The sequence below is a fragment of the Rhinichthys klamathensis genome, unplaced genomic scaffold, assembly GCF_029890125.1.
Source record: "Rhinichthys klamathensis goyatoka isolate OS25496 unplaced genomic scaffold, OSU_Roscu_1.1 h1tg000281l_1, whole genome shotgun sequence".
NCBI classification, from domain to species: Eukaryota; Metazoa; Chordata; class Actinopteri; order Cypriniformes; family Leuciscidae; genus Rhinichthys; species Rhinichthys klamathensis.
Genome location: NW_026606800.1, coordinates 2,035,449 through 2,056,432, shown reverse-complemented (window position 1 = coordinate 2,056,432; position 20,984 = coordinate 2,035,449). Strand labels below are relative to the sequence as shown.

At 40.7% G+C, this 20,984-nt stretch overlaps 1 protein-coding gene across 1 annotated transcript; it reads left to right on the top strand.

Moving 5' to 3' along the window:
- The first annotated feature begins 491 nt into the window (after positions 1 to 491).
- Positions 492 to 19,988, top strand: opn8b (opsin 8, group member b). Its single transcript, XM_056269254.1, has 4 exons — positions 492 to 784; positions 11,320 to 11,613; positions 16,625 to 16,950; positions 19,474 to 19,988. The coding sequence occupies exons 1-4, from the start codon at positions 715 to 717 to the stop codon at positions 19,843 to 19,845; spliced, it is 1,062 nt and encodes a 353-aa protein (XP_056125229.1). The 5' UTR covers positions 492 to 714; the 3' UTR covers positions 19,846 to 19,988.
- The last annotated feature ends 996 nt before the right edge of the window (positions 19,989 to 20,984 follow it).

Below are 20,984 nucleotides of genomic sequence, written 5' to 3'. Positions count from 1 at the left end.
GTTTTGTGAGGATTGCATGATTGCAATTTACAACTTTAGTATATGGGAAATCTCTTTTGGACCACAGTCATTTTGGTCATCTCTCATTCAAAGTGCATTCTCGTTACTGTAAAAGCTGTAAATTGTGTGTATTTGTCTGACTGTCTGTTTATTTATTTCAAAAAGATCTATCTCTGTTGCCTAAGTTTGTTCCTTGCAAAGGTATCTATCTATCTATCTATCTATCTATCTATCTATCTATCTATCTATCTATCTATCTATCTATCTATCTATCTATCTATCTATCTATCTATCTATCTATCTATCTCAAGAAAGAGTGGTCCAGTGATTATGAAGCCCCTCCTGTTGTCTGTTGAGGACTTGACTGCAGCGGACTCTTGTAGAGATGTTATATCAGACGCTGCAGTACAGTCGCGCTGGAGTGAGTGTGTCCAACGCGCACCACTAACTGCTCATGGTGTGTTCTTCTGTTTTCAACGGCATCGTTTCATTCTCTCGGTCCGTTGGTGTGGTCGTAGCTTCATTTAATCGCGTTCTTTATCTCTCTTGGACAACAGATGTTTCTGACAAATGACAGCTGTGTGGATCATTACGCGGCGCGTATATTTTCTGTAACTTTTTTCCCAATTGCACTGATCCATGTCGAGCACGTTAATTTCTGGGAATTAATTAACATCATCTCTTCCCGCTGAAGAGCACACTTCACTTGTCCTCATGGATATTTATTCCTCTAAACTATCACCGGCTGTGGATTATGGAGTTGGGGCGTTCCTGCTGCTCATTGGTAAGATTGAGTTTCTGGATGTCCAACTTTTTTGGTAACCGATTCTGGTGCGTAATAACGAGTCTGTTTGAGACGGATTACTGAAATTCACATTTTACACAATTGACTCAAAAGGGATGTGTTATTCAGAAAACGAGTTTAGATTATCAATCGATGCTTAGCCTACTTTTATTTAGGAGAAACCGAGGTTAGTTGTCACACGCGAGAAGTTCTCATGAGGGCTAAATATATAGCCTATCTCAGCAAACACAAGGCTTTTAAACAACAACAACAACACAAACCCAACTACACAATTGCTTTTTTCTCTAGTAATGGCTTTGTTGTTAAACAGCGTTACTGAATTAGCTTCATTTTTGTGAATTTTCCCCTTTTTTTCAATTTCACTTTATTGTTGGAATGTTTTTTTCCCAAAGATTGTCTCGCATCCCACTGCGTTTACTGTCTCACATCAATTAATACATCACAATACACTAAACAACACAAAACAATAACACATGACTGGCTGCAGTGCATCAATTTAGTCATTTCTATGTTTTCAGAAACCAGAGGCCTACTTAGATCCCCAACTCAATTAAGTTAACGACTGGTGATCAAAAGATTTCCGTAATCTGTTCATTCCAGCATATTATGCTAAATCTTCTGTTTGATGGCAAAAGCTTATATTCCTCATATAAAATATGAGAAGGGTTAGAGATAATTTTACCTGCCAGAGACAACATTTTATTAGTATATAAATCTTGAAAACTTGACTCAAGCTCACAATCTTTGAACAAATACATAGCGCAGTCTAGCCAAGAGACAGCTTTCACCATGCACATGTTCCATATTGTATAACACTCTGTATTATAGATTAAAAAAACAATAGCAAGATCTGTTTATTTGCTCCAAATGACTTCAGTATCCTAAGAAAATAGTTACGTTGTACCTTACATCAAACATAATCTATATGTGCATTGGATATGTGCTCGACCCTTCTCATATTTTTCATTGCATGATTAAGCAGCATCCACATGCCCATTTACGACACTTGTATGTTATTGTGTTTGATTGATATTCACTGGAAGACCAGAAATCATTTCCTGTCTTCTTTCATTTATAATAAGTGAATTCCTTTCCCACCACTCCACTAATCTATCCATACAACACTGATGAATACTAGAATCATCTTCAATCCCTAATAAAGACAAAAGCACAGTCTCATCTGAAAACTTAAATATATATGTTTATGATATCGGTTTTACAGTTGTCTGTATAAAAAGGAAAGATGTGCTCATCCAACCTGAGGCGCTCCTGAATAAGAAACAAGTTGAATTTTTCTGATTGATTCTAACTTATACCTGTCAAAAATGAGTAGTACCAATCAATCAGTATTAGAGTTACCACTGCATCCTCTGTACTGCGATTTTGCTTATACGCAAACTAATAAGTGTCTAATTTACCCTCTGACTTTAAAATCTGTTTTGCCACTTCTTTCTTTGGAAAAGGTATACCGGTATACATTCCAGGAATGATATGAGTGTCTAAAGAACATGATCATTATGTCTTTTGGGCTATAGAAGTGAACAAACAATTAAAAATCATACTATACATTTAATCAAGAATCAACTATAGCCAATATGACAAATGTGGATTTATTAGGGTGTTTTTTCAAAAATATCAAATTGAAGCGGTCACATTTAAGTAATTTTCTAAATTTATGCAATTTTTAATCTATTAAAATATATTTTTGTCCAAAACAATGGTTGTAGTGATATTTGTGTATGTTAAATTTACACTTTTGCTGTTTCATAGTTGTTTTGCTCTTTATATTTTCTTGCAGGTTCCATTGTGACAACATTCCCCAATATGGTGTGTTCAATGAACTTTCCTTTTTTTTCTGAGCAGTAAGGGTTGTTCAATTGCTTTAAAGTATGATTTTACGCAGAAATTGATTTGCTATTAAAAGTGTAACTATCCCCAGTCCACCCTATTTGTGAACCGATAAATGCCTGCATCCTCTCCTTCAATCCCATCCTTCGTCATCGGCATCACTCAGTCATTTAAATGACGTTTTATTACAGTTTTTCTCAGTCGCTTTGGTACATTTCTCGAATCATCCTCGAAATTTGCAAAACAGTAAGTTCATTTCTCAAAACAATTCGTACAAATAGCAAAACACCATGGATTAGCTGCAAAATCCTTAGTTCATCTCTCAAAAGTAAATATCTGTCAATGAACATGTCAGTGCCGTCAGAATGACAAGTCCTTTTGTCATTGTGTACGGATAAGACAGTCAAATTACTTAGTCACGTTGTCAATATAACAGTGTACTCTGGAGGGATGTTCTGATGTAAACTATGCATGGATAAAGTTTTGATGACAATTATTGTAAATTGTAGGTTACACGTAGTGTATGTTAGTGTATGTGGGAGTTTGATTGCAAGAGACTGGACAAGATTCACATTTACGCTTTTACTGTTTGTACTGTAATTTGTTGACAGACCGTGTCATTGCAATACAGAAAGGAAAGAAAGCACTGCATTGCACAAAGAAAAAAAACGTAGAAATGTGAACATAGGGCAATCTCCTTAGGGAAAACAGTACATGCATATTATGACAACTTGTTCAACCATTTTGCATGCAAAGACTACTAATGCCTAAATGTTGTGGGGGGTGAGACTATTCAACAGAGACCCATTATAATACATTTTGATCAAAATGACATAAGCAATTGATAATGTAGGAAATAGAGAATTGTACGTAATCATTTGGATGGATGTACCAAAGCATTTCCAACTTGTTCAAAGAAATGAGAAACTGCTTTTTTGATGTGCACAAGTGACTCAATGATGTGAAGATTGAACAGGTTTTGAGAATTTCAATTCTGATCTGAGAAATGTACCAAAGCGACTGAGAAAAACTGTAACAAAGTTCGGGTGGAGCACATTCAGATAATTAACACGAGTGGAGAGCACTCAGCAATCAACGATAAGAGGTGTATATATATTCAGCAGTCTCGCCTCAATCCATTGACAGTTTAGCAGCATCCCTCCACCAACCCTTCTCCACTCTTCTAGTCCTAACCATTTACATACGGGAGGGGGGAGTACTCTGGGTTCGGGCCGAACACCGAGCACGGAGCCCTTCCCCCGGACAGCACGCCAAATACGCATTCAACTTTACTCCCTCAAATTGTATGTAAGTGTGAACTCGTGAATTCACTCAGTCATGTAGTATTTATATAGAAAATCTGAGTCGTGTCATGAATTTCGAGAGGCGAGAGAAAATTAATCAATTTATGAAATTAATTCAATTCAGCTATAAAGCAGCTCTACAGTGGGCAATTATTCAGCTCAATTCAGTTCAAGGTTAATTTAATTCTCTTCAATTACAAGATTTGCCGATTTGACCTCCAGGTCACCAAAGCAGATGACATTTCAAGTCTTGAGTCTTTTCATGCCTCAAAGTCCGCACACTTCAGAAAATTGTGTTGTAAATTACATATTGAGACATCACAAATAGAAATTCAGGTGCTTTCACGCTGATTTGGCTGTCGCCTCTCATTCGGCTGCTTTTAGAAATGCCTGTGGATGTTGACGCAGTCGTTGATACCCCACATCATTTTTCAGGTCTTTGCAACTGGGGACATTTAATCTCCTCAATACATGTCACAGCAAACTGCAGGTGTTTGGTAAATCCTTGGGAGCATTGAACCTATTGGCAAGCTGGGGATATTAATGGGTAAAGCTGATGGCTTATAACTTATACACACTTTACCCATAAGCCTCTGTTGAATGAAGGTCCTCTGTTCCCTAAACAAGTTTGTTCCTTGCAAAGGAAGCTGTTGTTAATTTTGCTGGAGCAGATGTAGGTATTCTGGATTTTTTTTTTCGCCGCAGGGAGATCTATTAATTTATCCTAGAATCTTGCGTGTAATTCTTTTTAAAGTATGACTACAGATGGCTCGTATTTAATGTAATCCACATACTCAGCGGTCATCCTACTGGATGAAGGATTTCACCAGCACAGCACAGATCAAACCTGATAATGCTAGTAAAATTTAACATTCAGCAAATTAAAATAGTGTTGTTGTGGAGTGGAGTTGGTCATGGGTTTGATTCTGCATGAAGTGTTTACAATATTCCTTGAATGCAATAAAAGTCGCTTTGGATAAAAGTATCTGCCAAATGCACACAGTAAATGTAAGTCCCACAGCTATTGTATATTATAATGCAGTCTAAAGCTCCAGTTTGATTATGAATGGAACAGACCTGTATAATTTGGCGATAAAGCACCTCGACATCTCGGTGTGAAACTGTACATGGCTGAAGGGCACAACAGGAAGGTTATCAAAGAGTCAAGATGACATACTGTTGGTTGCTGAGATTAAAGAAAGGCGAAGACACAAAGAAAGGACACAAGAGACTGTTTGAAGATGAGGTTACATAAGACTGCAGAAGAATTCGTCTGGGATTTGCCCCTAACATTAAACAAAACACAATATACAATACATGATGTTTTATTAACAAAGTTCGGGAGGAGCACGTTCAGATAATTAAACCTAATTAAACACACGTGGAGCACATTCAGATAATCAAACCTAATTAGACACGAGTGGTGCTTAATCAACGAGTTAAGCGCTGTGTATATATACAGCAAACTTACCTCCGTTCATTGACAGTTTAACAGCATTTGGCCCCGCAGTACCTTCCTAACATGCCCGAATCGAGCGCTTCCCGTTTGATGAAGAATCTTTCGTCCTTCAGGATTAGGAATCTTTGCCACAATCCTCTGGTATTATCTCGTGGGCGTCAGGCCAAACAAATGGGTCCTCGCCACCGCGGGCGAAACATCAGCAATCTACTTCCGCGTATTTCTTTAAACTGTCCCATTCAATAATTCCTGCCATAGAGAAATGGTCATAAGGCAATGCCGCCCTCTTAATTCGAAGGAACGGGTCTTCCTCCAGCGTCAGGCCGCCCCAGCAGGCCCTAAGTAAGCCGCGCTGCAGATTCAGTCCCGGTCAGTCCACACTCAACATCTGCCGGGTCAACTCTGTGAGTGCTCAGCTCAAAACCTTTTCGTTTTCTGTCCCTAATTGAACTTCGTATCACTTCAGTGGTTGAATCACGAGCAAGTTATGCTATCTGGATACTAATTTTGATCGGGGGAACGCGCGTTTTAAATAGTTTCCGTACAAATGATTTGCCGTTCATTAACGCGATGCTTCCTTTTGGTAAACTCACACGTAAACAATAGGTCGCACATTACGTGCAGATTGCACACAGACAGAATCATTAAGAACCTTTCGTTAACACTGTCCTGCAATTTATTTACAAAAATCGCTTAGAAACTTAAGGTTATAGCATAAATGCATTTTTATTTTTATTTTATTTTATTTCTTTTTTTAAGTAGGTAGGCTAGTTTAAAGCCACAGTTTCACTATTGGTTTTTCTGATTCAGAACGAACAAATCGGCAGGTAATATGACCCATAGAAATGATCAAAATAAACGAAATAAACGGAGAAAATAAGAACATTTTCGTACGTTTAATAATCGATCTCTCAGCCCCGCACAGTTTCTGCTGAGCTCGGGATTCCAATTGCACAGGTTAAAACCATGGGTTCAGCCTCGTCCATTTGAATTCTGGGCATTAACTTGGATACAGTTGTTTTCCAGGCCTCACTGCACAAGAAAAAATCGATAGGATATTTTGATCTCGCCCACCTTCCCACTGTTTTAAAACGCGAACTGCTATCTTTGCTCGGCCACTTAAACTTCAGATGCGCATAATCCTGCAAGGATTTAATCTCTCACCACCTCTTCGCGTTTTTGATTAACGCGCAAGAAGACGAGCATCGGCCCACCAGGCCCCAACCTACTCCTCCCTTTGCTCAGCCTCACACCAGAGGAACTCAATTTGTCCAGGTAAATTTCTCCACTGCCGCAGCAGTGATGTCTTCTCCGCTCCCGCAGGAGCTCATTTCTCCAGGTAAGTTTTCTGCTCCCGCAGGAGCTCTGTTTCTCTGGACACAAGTTTGACCCATGCTTTTTGCTTAAAGTTGAAGACCCAACTTTGTGTATGTTTTGTAAAATTCCCTTATCTGTCAAACATGTTTTATTAGATTGTTCTGCCCTTCATGCAAGCAGAATGCTCTTTTATGAAGTTTCTTCATTGAAGGACATATTTAATGAGATTATGCCTGAAAAGGTTTTAGATTTTTTATCATGTTAATTTAAATATAAATATTATATAATATGACTTGTTGTTTATATTTGCTTTGTTTTTATTGTATTTATATGATATTTGTATTTTTGTGATTGAATTTTTGCCATGAAAATAGCTCTGGATGCCGACATGGCATTAAATAAAATAATCTGATCTGTTTCTCTGGCTATTTTCTCCACTGCCGCTGCAGTGATGTCTCCTCTGCTCCCGCAGGAGCTCTTTTTTTCTCCAGGTAAGTTTCTCCACTGCCACAGTAGTGACGTCTCCTCTGCTCCCGCAGGAGCTCTGTTTCCCTGGCTATTTTCTCCACTGCCGCAGCAGTGATGTCTCCTCTGCTCCCGCAGGAGCTCTGTTTCCCTGGCTATTTTCTCCACTGCCACAGTAGTGACGTCTCCTCTGCTCCCGCAGGAGCTCTGTTTCCCTGGCTATTTTCTCCACTGCCGCAGCAGTGATGTCTCCTCTGCTCCCGCAGGAGCTCTGTTTCCCTGGCTATTTTCTCCACTGCCGCAGCAGTGATGTCTTTGCTCCCGCAGGAGCTCTGTTTCCCTGGCTATTTTCTCCACTGCCGCAGCAGTGATGTCTCTGCTCCCGCAGGAGCTCTATTTCCCTGGCTATTTTCTCCACTGCCGCAGCAGTGATGTCTCCTCTGCTCCCGCAGGAGCTCTTTTTTTCTCCAGGTAAGTTTCTCCACTGCCACAGTAGTGACGTCTCCTCTGCTCCCGCAGGAGCTCTGTTTCTCTGGCTATTTTCTCCACTGCCGCAGCAGTGATGTCTCCTCTGCTCCCGCAGGAGCTCTGTTTCTCTGGCTATTTTTCCACTGCCGCAGCAGTGATGTCTCCTCTCCAGTACCTCACTATTCAGAATTAATATTCCTGTTAAAACCCCTACGTGATGCCTCTTTCTCTGTCCAGCGAGCATTGGTCTCCCAGCGGACGTTGCATGCATCTATGTTTCCTCTTTCTCTGTCCAGCGAGCATTGGTCTCCCAGCGGACGTGGCATGCATCTATGTTTCCTCTTTCTCTGTCCAGCGAGCATTGGTCTCCCAGCGGACGTTGCATGCATCTATGTTTCCTCTTTCTCTGTCCAGCGAGCATTGGTCTCCCAGCGGACGTTGCATGCATCTATGTTTCCTCTTTCTCTGTCCAGCGAGCATTGGTCTCCCAGCGGACGTCGCATGCATCTATGTTTCCTCTTTCTCTGTCCAGCGAGCATTGGTCTCCCAGCGGACGTCGCATGCATCTATGTTTCCTCTTCCTCTGTCCAGCGAGCATTGGTCTCCCAGCGGACATTGCAAGCATCTATGTTTTCTCCTTTTTCTGTCCAGCGAGCATTGGTCTCCCAGCGGACATTGCAAAGCATCTATGTTTTCTCCTTTTTCTGTCCAGCGAGCATTGGTCTCCCAGCGGACATTGCAAGCATCTATGTTTCCTCTTTTCTGTCCAGCGAGCATTGGTCTCCCAGCGGACATTGCATAATTCTGTCCAGCGAGCATTGGTCTCCCAGCGGACATTGCATAATTCTGTCCAGCGAGCATTGGTCTCCCAGCGGACATTGCAAGCATCTATGTTTCCTCTTTTTCTGTCCAGCGAGCATTGGTCTCCCAGCGGACTTTGCATGCATCTATGTTTTCTCTTTTTTCTGTCCAGCGAGCATTGGTCTCCCAGCGGACTTTGCATGCATCTATGTTTTCTCTTTCCCATCCAACAGGTATCGATTTCCCAGCGGACAGCAAGAAATCTCCAGTCCGGGCTTCCAAAAAACGCGCCACTCCACCGTCAGCCGGTAGGGCCCATCAGCCCGACGCTGTGAGCTGCTCCCGTCGGAAGCTACATGGGCCCTCCTGGTTGGGCATTCCCAAATCTTGTCAACCAGTAGGGCCCGTCCGCCCAGCGCAGTGAGCTGCTCCCGCCAGAGGCAACACGGGCCCTCCTGGTCAGGCGGCATAAATCACGCTGTTCATCGGCCGGTAGAGCTCGCCTGTCTGACGCTGTGAGCTGCTCCCGTCGAGAAACGGTGCGAGCCCTCCCGACTGTTGTTCCAAATTACGACTGCTCCCCGTTCGTGAGCCAGCAGGCCCTCCTGCTCAAGCAACCAGGCTTATTCTCAAAACGCCAGCCCGCCAAATTCTCTGCGTTTTGGGGGGTCTTAAGTCTGGCGGCTGTCCTTTGCTCTTTTTGCCTTTTGGGGGAGTACTCTGGGTTCGGGCAAAATTCCGAGCTCGGAGCCCTCCCCCCGGACAGCACGCCAAATACGCATAATCTTTACTCTGTTTAATTGATGTAAGTGTGAACTCGTGAAATGATGTTTTATTAACAAAGTTCGGGAGGAGCACGTTCAGATAATTAAACCTAATTAAACACACGTGGAGCACATTCAGATAATCAAACCTAATTAGACACGAGTGGTGCTTAATCAACGAGTTAAGCGCTGTGTATATATACAGCAAACTTACCTCCGTTCATTGACAGTTTAACAGCATCCCTCCACCACCCCATCTCCTCACTCATAGTCCTAATACTCTTACAACAACGGGGGGAGTACTCTGGGTTCGGGCAAAATTCCGAGCTCGGAGCCCTCCCCCCGGACAGCACGCCAAATACGCATAATCTTTACTCTGTTTAATTGATGTAAGTGTGAACTCGTGAATCCCCTGTGGTTTAAACTGTAGAGGACAGCCAAGCACTGCCAAGAACATGAAAAATGGACAAACTGATCAAATGAAACTTGTACTCACACTAGCCAGTTTGAACCGTGCCCGAGTGCGTTTGACCACCAAAGCGCGGTTCGTTTGACTAGTGTGAGTGCTCCGAACCGTGCCCGGGCGCGGCTCGATTAGCCGGCCCTGGCCCGCTTGGAAGAGGTGGGCCAGAGCACGGTTCGGTTGGACTCGGGCGCGGTTCGCATGCAGTGTGAGCGCTAACCGTGCTGGAGCACGGAACAGGACGCGTGGCGTCATGGTTTTGCGACGCTCCAAAACCAACACAGTCCGTAATCAAAGCTGCAAAGTCCTTGCTGCACTTCAGCTGGTACCTTGCAAACCTCCTCATACGAGCAGCACGATTACGTGAAAATGTTCGCGCCACTAAGGCGACGCATCTGTTTAACAACAGGCTGTGGACCAAACGACACAAAATTATCCACAAAGAAAACAGAGCGATGGACTTCATTGTGTTCAGAGAGCGCCGCTCTTCTTGTTTATCCCGAAACCGTCGCACGCACCATAATGACGTAAGCGTGCTCCGGCACGAATGTTGAAACCCTATGTGAGTGCAGGCCAGAGGGGGAGTGGGGAGGGGGGACAATCGTACTCGGGCCCGGTTCATGGCAACCGTGCCTAGTGTGAGTACACCCTAAGGCAATGCATGTCACTTTGTAAAAGCAAATGCATAAATTAAAATGTAAATGCAAAATAGAACTAATATATAGAATATACAGCATCAGGTTATTCAGCAAGTTTATGGAGGAAAATCCTGTAAGTATTAAAGAGGGATACAGTGATCATTATCTCAAAATCAAAACCCATACGCAATATGTCATTCATTTTGAAATAAATAGTAAATAAATGGACACGAAATATTTATTTAATACATGTCACTTAGAGAATGAAGTGATTCTAAGACACAACTGCCTCTACAGGTACGTTGGATAATGCTTGCCACGGACAATGGTATACAAAAATATTTGAGCACAGAATTCAGCAATTTACCAATCAGAATCAAGAATTACAGATATTCAGTGTTATACAAAATGGGGTGGTTAATATATATAATAATATGCACACAAACTACTGTTCAAACGTTTGGGGTAAAATATATGCTGTTCTTTTAAACTTTCTATTCATCAGAGTATCCTGAAAAAATGTATAACAGTATCAACAAAAATAGGGTCTCTTTTTAAAATTGATAGTAAAACTAAATGTTTCTTGACCAGCAAATCATATATGATTTCTGAAGGATCATGTGACACTGAAGACTGGAGTAATGATGCTGAAAATTCAGCTTTGCCATCAAAGCAGTTAATGATACTTTCAAATATATTCAAATAGAAAACATTTATTTTTAACTGTAATAATATATCCCAGTATTACAGTTTTCACTGTATTTTTAATCAAATAAATGCATTATGAAATATTAAAAAAATATTACAGACCCCAAACTTTTAAGTGAAAAATAAATGTTTTACCATATTCAAATTTTGACAACAAAGCACTATAAGTGTACTGTAATTAAAGGCTTTGTTTTAAATGAGTAAAACCGGTCGAATAACATGTTGCTGTATGTACACACCTAATTCTTTTTACATCTCCCTGTTATCTTTCACATGCAGCAATTCTTTCCATCGTGGGGAACTTGATGGTTCTTGTGATGGCGTACAAGCGGTCAAACCACATGAAGCCCCCAGAGTTTCTAAGCGTGAATCTTGCTGTGACAGATCTGGGAGCAGCCGTCACAATGTACCCGCTGGCTGTAGCCTCAGCTTGGAACCACCATTGGATAGGGGGAGACGTCACCTGTGTGTACTACGGCCTGATGGGATTTTTCTTTGGAGCAGCTAGCATGATGACCCTGACAATTATGGCTATTGTTCGCTTCATCGTGTCTTTAACGCTCCAATCACCCAGTGAGTTCCTCAGGGGTCTATCATTAGACCTATTTCTATTCTGAATTCAGCATGAAATCCTAATGAGTGATACAACCTCAAGGCTACTAGCTGAGATACAATTGAATTGCCTTTTCTTACCATTTTAATGTTCTGTTCAGAATGACAATGATGTATGTTTCAGAATGGTAGTAGTTCACATTTTTCCAATACATTAATCTGAGCTAATAAAACTCAGTTTACAGATATTATACATGCACTTTTCAGAAATGTAACCCATATCCTTTCTAGTAACTTATTTCTGTTTGGAGTCAGTTTGACCCCAGCTAAAGCACATTGCAGATTAACACAATAAAAGAAATCAAAGAATCTTAGAATTTATTGCAGGTTTCCATAAGACCCAATACATATCCCACATTTTCATGGAAGATGGTTGATGCGTGTTATCTGTTCTCATAAGATCTTAAAAAAGTCCTGTAAATATCTGTAGGTATTAAATGCATATTCCAAGTTTAGTACAATTTAAGGTTAATCAACAGCATTTGAGATAAGAATTATTACAATTTCCAATTAAAATCTGAGTTTCAGTGCGGCGCTTATAACAAAATGTAAATGTTAAAACGATCACTGTTTCAACAGTATAGACTCTAAAACCCTAAAACGACTGTAAAAAGGATTTAAACAACTTTACAGCTCAAATAATACACAGAAGAACTAAGTCAAGTGCTCTTATATAGTTATAAGCTTCAGATTTCTGCTTTTAAATCTTCCAGAAATTGTCTCTATTCACTTTAATTGTAAATGCCTCTGCATTTTTGGTTTTATTTTTAACAGATTTTTTTTTTGTAGCCTAATCAACATCAACACAAATGCTGTCAAATGAGCTAAACTTGTACCAAACCTGGAATATTCCCTTGACCATAATTTTCAAGCTATTAAAATGAGCCTTGAGGTCTCTAAGACCTCAAACAGAACATGAGAGCTAATTTAAACATCAAATATTACAATATCAGTCTTGAGAGTAAAAATAAGGGATTTTTTTCTTTTTTTTTGCAAAGAGCATGGAGGGAGATTTAGTAGGCCAATACAAACTAAAAAATATATACATTTTGATAAGTCTCAAACATATTTAAATAACAAATATTTATTTCAATGACGATAACTTGTCATTTAAATGTTGACAAATGTACTTCCCTCCTACAGTTTCAACAGTCCAGCAAAGAAAGAAAATGAGATCACCACTAAAAGAGTGTTTTTTTCTTCTTCAGTACGATATAAAATAATATCTCACATTCGACATCCTCCAAATAGGTTGTGCAAACAGCCAATCATTTCTGATTTTTTCCACTATAATACCAAAACAAGGTTTCGATATCCAGGAATAATTTGACAGACGGAGCGATCCGGTTTCATCTCTGTAAGAGGTCGTGTTCATGCTGAGAGCTGCTGGGGAGCTCTGTTACAGCACATAGTTGTCATTTACACACAAACTCAACATGACAGTTCAGAAAGCTAACTTAATAGAGTTTTTTGGTTGTCTCATGCCCGGGAGACAAACACTGAATTATTGAAATGAAACTTGGCATGGGAAAACTGCCGTGTAGAGAAATAAATGGATCTCTTGTTTGATCTTGTTGCGAGACAAATCCTGATAAAAGAGCTAAAAGAGATACTACACCAGAAGAGCTCATTCAGTAGGCGGTGTTGAGTTAAGCAACCACCCAACCTAGCAACCATATAACAATGCCTTGGCAACCCCCTAGCAACCACCCAGAACACCCTAGCAACTGCATAGCAATGCCCTAACAACCACCCTGAACATCCTAGCAACCACCTACACTATGGTAACATCTCAGGCCACCCTAGCAACCATTCAGAACATACTAGCAACTACAAAGCAGCACCCTACATCAATCCCGGGATGGGGACCTAGAAACATTGCTGCGATCAGTCCCGGAACATTCAGACTCTCATTCCAAATACGATTTTTATGTATTTTCGATTGAAATCTGATTAGGCAAGTGTAAATCAAGTGGCAAAAAAATCACATGAAATGCAATTTTTTACAAATCTGTTTCGAGCTACATTCATGTGGTTTGAAATCCTATTCAAAACGCATTTCTGGAAATCCGTTTCAGTCTGACTGCCCTGATCGGATTTTGCGTGTTTTATGTGACTTTCTCATGCCACGTAAAATGTAAACGTCAGATGAATAGGGAACATGCTGAAAGTGGCTGTAGAAACAAGGTTGTGTTGTTGCAAAGTGCCGAACGCTGCCTCACAAGATGCAGTAGTCCAGCACGGCGGCTACACATTGTCATGCTGTAAATAAGACAACATCTCTATTGCAAACCCCTCCATGGTGCAGTTGCTGTTGTTGTTGGCGTATACCTAACAATGCAACGCCATTGCCATAGGAACCAATGCAGATATTCCGGAAAACGAAAGAGCGCCATGGACACACAAATCGAATCTGAACAGTTGCGATACACAATGTGGACAGTCAATAATTTTAGATCAGATTCCAATTGGATACACAAATAGGCTAATCGGATTTGAACTGACAGTGTGAACTCGGCCTAAAGGGCCGTACACACCGGGACGAATATCGGCATGCGTTATTCGCCAGCGTTTTTCAACGCGTTTTTTGTGTTCACACCCAAGCGATTTTCGCTGACGTTGAGCCGAGTGAACATGCAAATTCATTCCTTGACATTAGATGGCGCTTAATGTAAAACAGAAATAGTCCTATTTTGTAGTCGGTGTCGCATTTGTCATATAGTTCTTTATGTTCCGACACCAACGAGACCAGCAGCTCTATACATTCATCTTGCCTTGCATCTTCCTCGTCTTATTTCTTCCCGGCAGTGTAGACCATAGATATCCATAATAAAGGCCATTGGCCAGCAGCGCGGACGAGACATCAAGCCTTTATTATGGATATCTATGGTGTAGACGCTACTTGGCGCATCTTCTTCGCCGTTACGTGTGTGCTCGGCAAGACCGTTTTATGTTTGAACCAAGTTGTGTTTTACTGTAACTTCAGAAGCTCCAGACACGTGAGCAAAAGCGCCAATCTCATTGGTCGGATAGTTTTTGACGTGGCGCGTCAAACCAAAAAAATGAACCTGAGGCGTTTTTTAAAAAATGACGCTTTTACGCGTGGCGTTTTTCGCGTCGGTGTGCACACTTACATTGGCGCCCTTTGTTTAGTCACGAGGCGTTAAACGTCGGCGAATATCGCGCGCGAAATTCGTCCCGGTGTGAATAGGCCTTTAGGCCCTGTTTACACCTGGTATTAAGATGAGTTTTGGTTGATTGGATCACAAGTGGACGACGCTAAATACAGGTGTAAACAGGGCCTAAAACGTTTTGAGCTTGTCCACTTTCGACCACTTCCAGAGGTAGTTGAACCGGATTGCTTTCATAGTGTAAACGTCCATGTGGTCGAATGCGTTACAGCCGCAAAAGACCGTCTACTCTCTGGCTACTGACCTAATGCGTAAACATTATGGGAAACGTGCTAGCAAGACGGGATTTAAACTTTGGCTGGAGACCCAAGTTTGATTTGAAGACGAAAAACGTTCCAAGCACAATGTTCTCTCAGCATTCCTGATTTCTAACACACACTCACAGCGTTTGGCTGGTCTTGCCGCTTTCAGAGCAGAAACTAAAGCTGCTGCTTTCCGTATGTTTTTCCGTCGTCTCCAGACGCGTTCGTATGTAAATTGCACAAGCTTATATTGTCCATTAGATCGAAAGATCTGAAACACATACATTTACACGCCCATAGAACCTCCCCTCGAAGAAATCAGGACAGAAGTGGTTGAAAGTGGACAAAAGAGACACACGGTTGTAAATGGGTATGTGTCTCCCTCATCTACTGCTGATCCGATCGATCGAAACGCATCTTAATACCAGGAGTAAACAGGGCCTAAAATACAATGATTGATAGGCAAGAAATAATCTTGATAATCTTTAATAATCTTGATCTCTGAAAAATCGTTTTTTTGGCCACAAAATCTACAATGTTGCTCACAGTCACATGCCACTTCTACTGTGAGCTCAAAAAGGTCATGGGAGTGTATGATATTGATGACATCACCATAGCTCTTTTCTGACTTGTCAAGCTGACAGTGTTACAACTGACCCCGTGTTACAACACTCCTCGGTCTCCCGCTAAATGAAAGGATCTTGTTTGTGTTAGTTTACTGGCAGAAGCTTATATATGTGTATCTGTAATCTGGAAAACCACACATTCCCCAGTTTTCTAGGAAAAGACTCAGTATGCACAGTATGTTTCCAGCTCTGTCTCTGTCTTAATGAAGCAAACACATGGCAGTGGTTTCAAACCGCTCTCTCAGCCAAGTTCAGGCACATCTAGACTAGAGATACAGTTGCCCATATGTTTGTGGCATTTAGTGTGAACTCAGCGGGCAGTTATACAGGTCAGCTTGTACAATTCCCCTTATATTAATGTTCTTGGTGATGCTTGTAAACAAAATAATTGTTCAACCACTTACATAGGCTAAATGTGCTACAGAGATGGAGGCCTTTAGGCCTTAACTTGTCCATTACAAAGATAAATGTCTGAGTATCTACCAGTAAAATAAGATAAGTGGAACAAACTGAATAGAAAACAGGATTTTTTTTTGTTCTTTAAAAAAATGAAATGAATTCAGTGTGGACCAATTCAAATAAATGATAAAATATATGAAACATATATAAAAAAAGTTTTGTAAAATAGAGGGATTTGAATAAAATTAGAAATATAATTTAATTATTTACATTCTATTCTATTTATATTTACATAACAATCAACCCATATGGGTTCATTCAATCACTCCTTTAGATGAATGCAAAATCATTGCCACTTCACAAGCTAATTGCAAGTTCATTAAAGGGGCGGCTGGCAGTGAAAAGGCAGCTTAAAAATCATAGCATGAAAAATGGTCATTGAACTAAATAATACATACTTTTTTTCCATTTTAATCCCCTTTTCATACCTAGAAATGTCTGTCTCTGTCCATAGAAGAGAAAATCAGCAAAAGGAGCGCAAAGATACTTGTGGCAACCACATGGCTGTACGCTCTAATCTGGGCTCTTTTCCCTCTGATTGGATGGGGAAAATACGGCCCAGAGTCCTTCGGCCTGTCCTGTACTCTGGCCTGGGGGGACATGAAGGAACAAAGCCAGTCTTTTGTCATTACCATCTTCCTCATGAACCTCATTCTCCCAGCCATCATCATCATGTCGTGCTACTCTGGTATCGCTCTGAAACTATACGTCACCCACAAGTCAATGGACGACAGCAACCACATACCCAACATGATAAAGATGCAGCGGCGGCTCATGGTGGTGAGTGTGTTTGATTTACAGTGTGTACCAGCTACACTGCTAATATGAAACATAAGATCTGCACATTAAGCTTTCATCTGAACGTGAAATGAAACCCAAGAACGTCAGATGCGTTCTAGCTTTCATTTTTAGTCATGTTATTTAAGTCACAATGGCCAAAAATCAATTGTATATAATTTTGATTTTGATGGCTGCAACACACTCCAAAGAAAGTTGGGACAGAGGCATGTTTACCACTGTGTAACATCACCTTTCCTTTTAATTACACTTTTTAATAATTTGGGAATTGAGGATACTAATTGTTGCAGTTTTGCAAGTGGAATGTTTACCCAATCTCGCCTGATATAAGACATCTGCTTTAACAGTTTGTGGTAATCGTTGTCTGATTCTCCTCTTCATGAGGGCCATACATGAAGGGCCATAAAAGGGTCATACATTTTCAATAAGAGACCGATCTGGATTGCAGCCAGGCAGTGTCTAGAAACTCTGTTATAGCATGTGCAGGATGAGGCCTGACATGGTCTTGCTTCCCAGGAAAAATGTCATGGCAGTACAATCCATATATAAGCCTCCACACCTTCACACATATGCAACTCACCCATGCCACTTGCACTGATGCACCCCCATTCCAAGACAGATGTTTGCTTTTGCAGCTGTCGCTGATGAATGTCTGTATGGTCCCTTTCATCTTTAGGACTGAGGACTGAGAACTGGATGTCTGTTTTATTCCAAAAACAAGCTGAAACATGGATTCATCTGACCACAGCACACATTTCCACTGTCTTCTAGACCATCTGAGATGAGCTCGGGCCCAGAGAACTCGGCAGCATTTCTGTGTCGAACAAATGTATAGCTTCTTCCTTGCGTAACAGAGATTTGAGTTGCATTTCTTGATGCAGCGTCAGACTGGGTTAAGTGACAATGGTTTTCCAAAGTACTCCCGAGCACATGGTTTCTCTCGATGGTTTCTCATGCAGTGCCACCTGAGGGCTCAAAGGTCACGCACATTCAACTTGCCTTGCCCTATACATTTCTCTGGATTCCCTGAATCTTTTCACAATATTATGTATGGAAGATGGTGAAAGACATAAATTCGTTGCAATCTTGCATTGAGAAATGTTATTTTTGAATTCTTTGACAATTCTCTCATGATTGTAGTGTGTTGCAGCCATCAAAATCAAATGTGTATGTTTACAAAATACAATTATGTTGTCAAAACATCGGAAAACTTTTCATTGTACTTTTGTCAGTTAAAAAAAGGTTCAAGATAATTAACACATCATAGATTGTGGATTTTATTGCATTTTACAAAATGTCCCAACTTTTCTGGAAATGGGGTTTGTATTAACAAAAACTATAATAGTTTATCAATGATACTAAAATAAGACTGTTGTGCTCATACTAATGAGAGTTCCTGTGAACAATGTGAAAAATCATTTCAGTTTGTTTCCGCTCTCCATGCTGTTGTATGGCTTCAGAAGAGTTAGAATAGTGAAATACTTGTATGGACTATTAAGAGCTTGACTGTTTCCCATTGTCTGCTGTCAGTATATGGAAAAGGAAAGCCTTGACAAGCGGAAGAAAAATTATATTGGGTTCAACCTTTAGTTACCAATCCTTACATCACGCCTCACTCAAACTCTGATTCTTTCAGCAATCTCAACCTGGACATTTTTATTCCTAGTGTAATGATGCTGAGGGATATGTCTCCCTGTAGTATGAATTGGATTTTTAAACATAACTCATTCAAAACTGAGCTCTATTCATCCCTTTGAGTTTTCGAAAGCAACAGTTATTCCAAAATACTGTAAATTATTCAATTATCACTGGCTTTCTTTTCCCATGTTCTTATCTGTGATTGTTCTTCCCACATGAGACCATTTCAAAGCTGCTGTATGCAGAAGCTTAACATCACCTGAAGGTTGTTTACAGACACATTCAGCATTCATATTTTCATAGTATTGAATGTATTTAGAAAGAGGAGCCAATCACTACACTGTAGCATTTCAAGACACTAAATAGGCCGTGTTATTTATAATGATCTGTTGGTCAATGGGTTCCATGTCGGCCCTATCTGAAATAGCCCCAGTATGAGCCCTAAAAGGGTTTGCCAATGGGTTCTATGTTGGCCCTATCTGAAATAGCCCCAGTATGGGCCCTAAATGGATTTGTCAATGGGTTCAATGTTGGTAATATCTGAATTATCCCCAGTATGGGCCCTAAATGGGTTTATCAATGAGTTCAATGTTGGCAATATCTGAATTATCCCCAGTATGGGCCCTAAATGGGTTTATCAATGAGTTCAATGTTGGCAATATCTGAATTATCCCCAGTATGGGCCCTAAATGGGTTAGCCAATGGTTCTTCGGGTCTGTCTGACTTAGCCCATGCTGGGCCAACATGGAACCCATAGACAAACCCATGTAGGGCCCATACCTCAAGCCCATATTGGCCTCACCATGCAATGCTGGCCAGGAACAAACATCAAAACAGATCTCAGCATGTTATTCTTTGCTTTTACAGATCGCTGTGTTGATCAGCATTGGCTTTGTCGGCTGCTGGGCGCCGTATGGCATCATAAGCCTGTGGTCCATCTACCGGCCTGGTGATTCAATCCCTCCTGAGGTCAGCATGCTACCGTGTCTGTTCGCCAAGACGTCCACTATATACAACCCTTTCATCTACTATGTATTCAGCAAGAACTTCAAACGAGAAGTCAACCAGTTGAGCTGCCTCTGCAGGAGATCCAACATCTGCCGTACATCCGATGCCAAAATCGACCCGGAGAATACCATTTTTCTGGTGTGTGACCCAAACAAGTCCAAAGCTGGAGCAGGGGAACAGTCATTAGAGAAGAGCAAGGAGAATGAGACTCAACTTATGCCGAATCAGTAGGATCTGTGACTTGCACTCTTATGAATGAATATATACAGAATATTAGTTAACAGGAACTTTTGCCTGGTTAAAGTCACCATGAAATCAAAAGAAACTTGTTTTTTTTTATGTAATATTACAGTATTTATTATAAATGATTTTTCTGTGCACATCATTTTTTTTTTTTTATTCATGTGCGCTCATAATCTTTAATCAAAATAACTTCCCCTCCCTCTTGCAGCAACAACTCTTCTCTTCTCTTGTGACGCGTGAGTCTGCATGAGGGCGGGACAACCTGTCACTCACATGAGATCCACCAATAGCAAACCACAACCATCCAATAATCCAATCAATTCCCATTGCTAAAAAAAGTCCTGCCCAAAAATGTTTCTTGTTTGAGAAGCCATTTAACTCAGATATACATCACATTAGGGACAAAAAGACTATCACAACTTCCATTTCACGCTGACTATAATGGAGTGGTCCTTTTGTGTGTTTTTTATTTATTTATTCCACAAGCTGCAATACGGATCCATATCATCACAATGTATGGCATAGCACATTGCTGTGTGACACCGTATTATCAAGGGGTTTATGTGTAATGTGATGGCTTTATAAAAAGGGCATTTCATTGAGATATCATATATAGTCTGTTGTTTCAGCATGCTAAGTACTCTCAAATAGATTTCAAGACCATTGATATTTACTCTAAAAGTTCACCCAAAAATGAAAATCCAATCATTATTTACTCACCATTTTTCTGTTCCAAACCTGTAATGTCTTTCTTTCTTCTGTGGATCTAAACGCCAAACTCCATAATGGACAAAAAAGCACTCATAAAGATAAATCTAGTCCAAATATGACCAGTGCGCAATATTCCAAGCCTTCTAAACTAATACAGTACCGTTGTGTCAGGAGACGTTGTGTCAATGGTGTCAGGGTTTTTAAACCCTGTGCTAATAGAGTATTGCAGGAATGATGTATTTTTGTAGACCAAAACCCGAAAATGAGATTTTAGCACTTCCAGTTCCATCTTCCTGAAATCAATGTTTTTTTTTAATGGGTCTTTGGTTAAATGCCTACAATAAGGTCCGTGGTTCACACATGCTCCAGATATTCTCATGGTTTAATTTATGACAAAATACATACATATACATACC

Bases quoted from the DNA above. Each gene is read 5' to 3' on its own strand.
- opn8b (XM_056269254.1), top strand. From the start codon at position 715: ATGGATATTTATTCCTCTAAACTATCACCGGCTGTGGATTATGGAGTT. The intron at 785-11,319 runs GTAAGATTGAGT...TTTCACATGCAG, and splicing joins GGCGTTCCTGCTGCTCATTG to CAATTCTTTCCATCGTGGGG. The intron at 16,951-19,473 runs GTGAGTGTGTTT...TTGCTTTTACAG, and splicing joins TGCAGCGGCGGCTCATGGTG to ATCGCTGTGTTGATCAGCAT.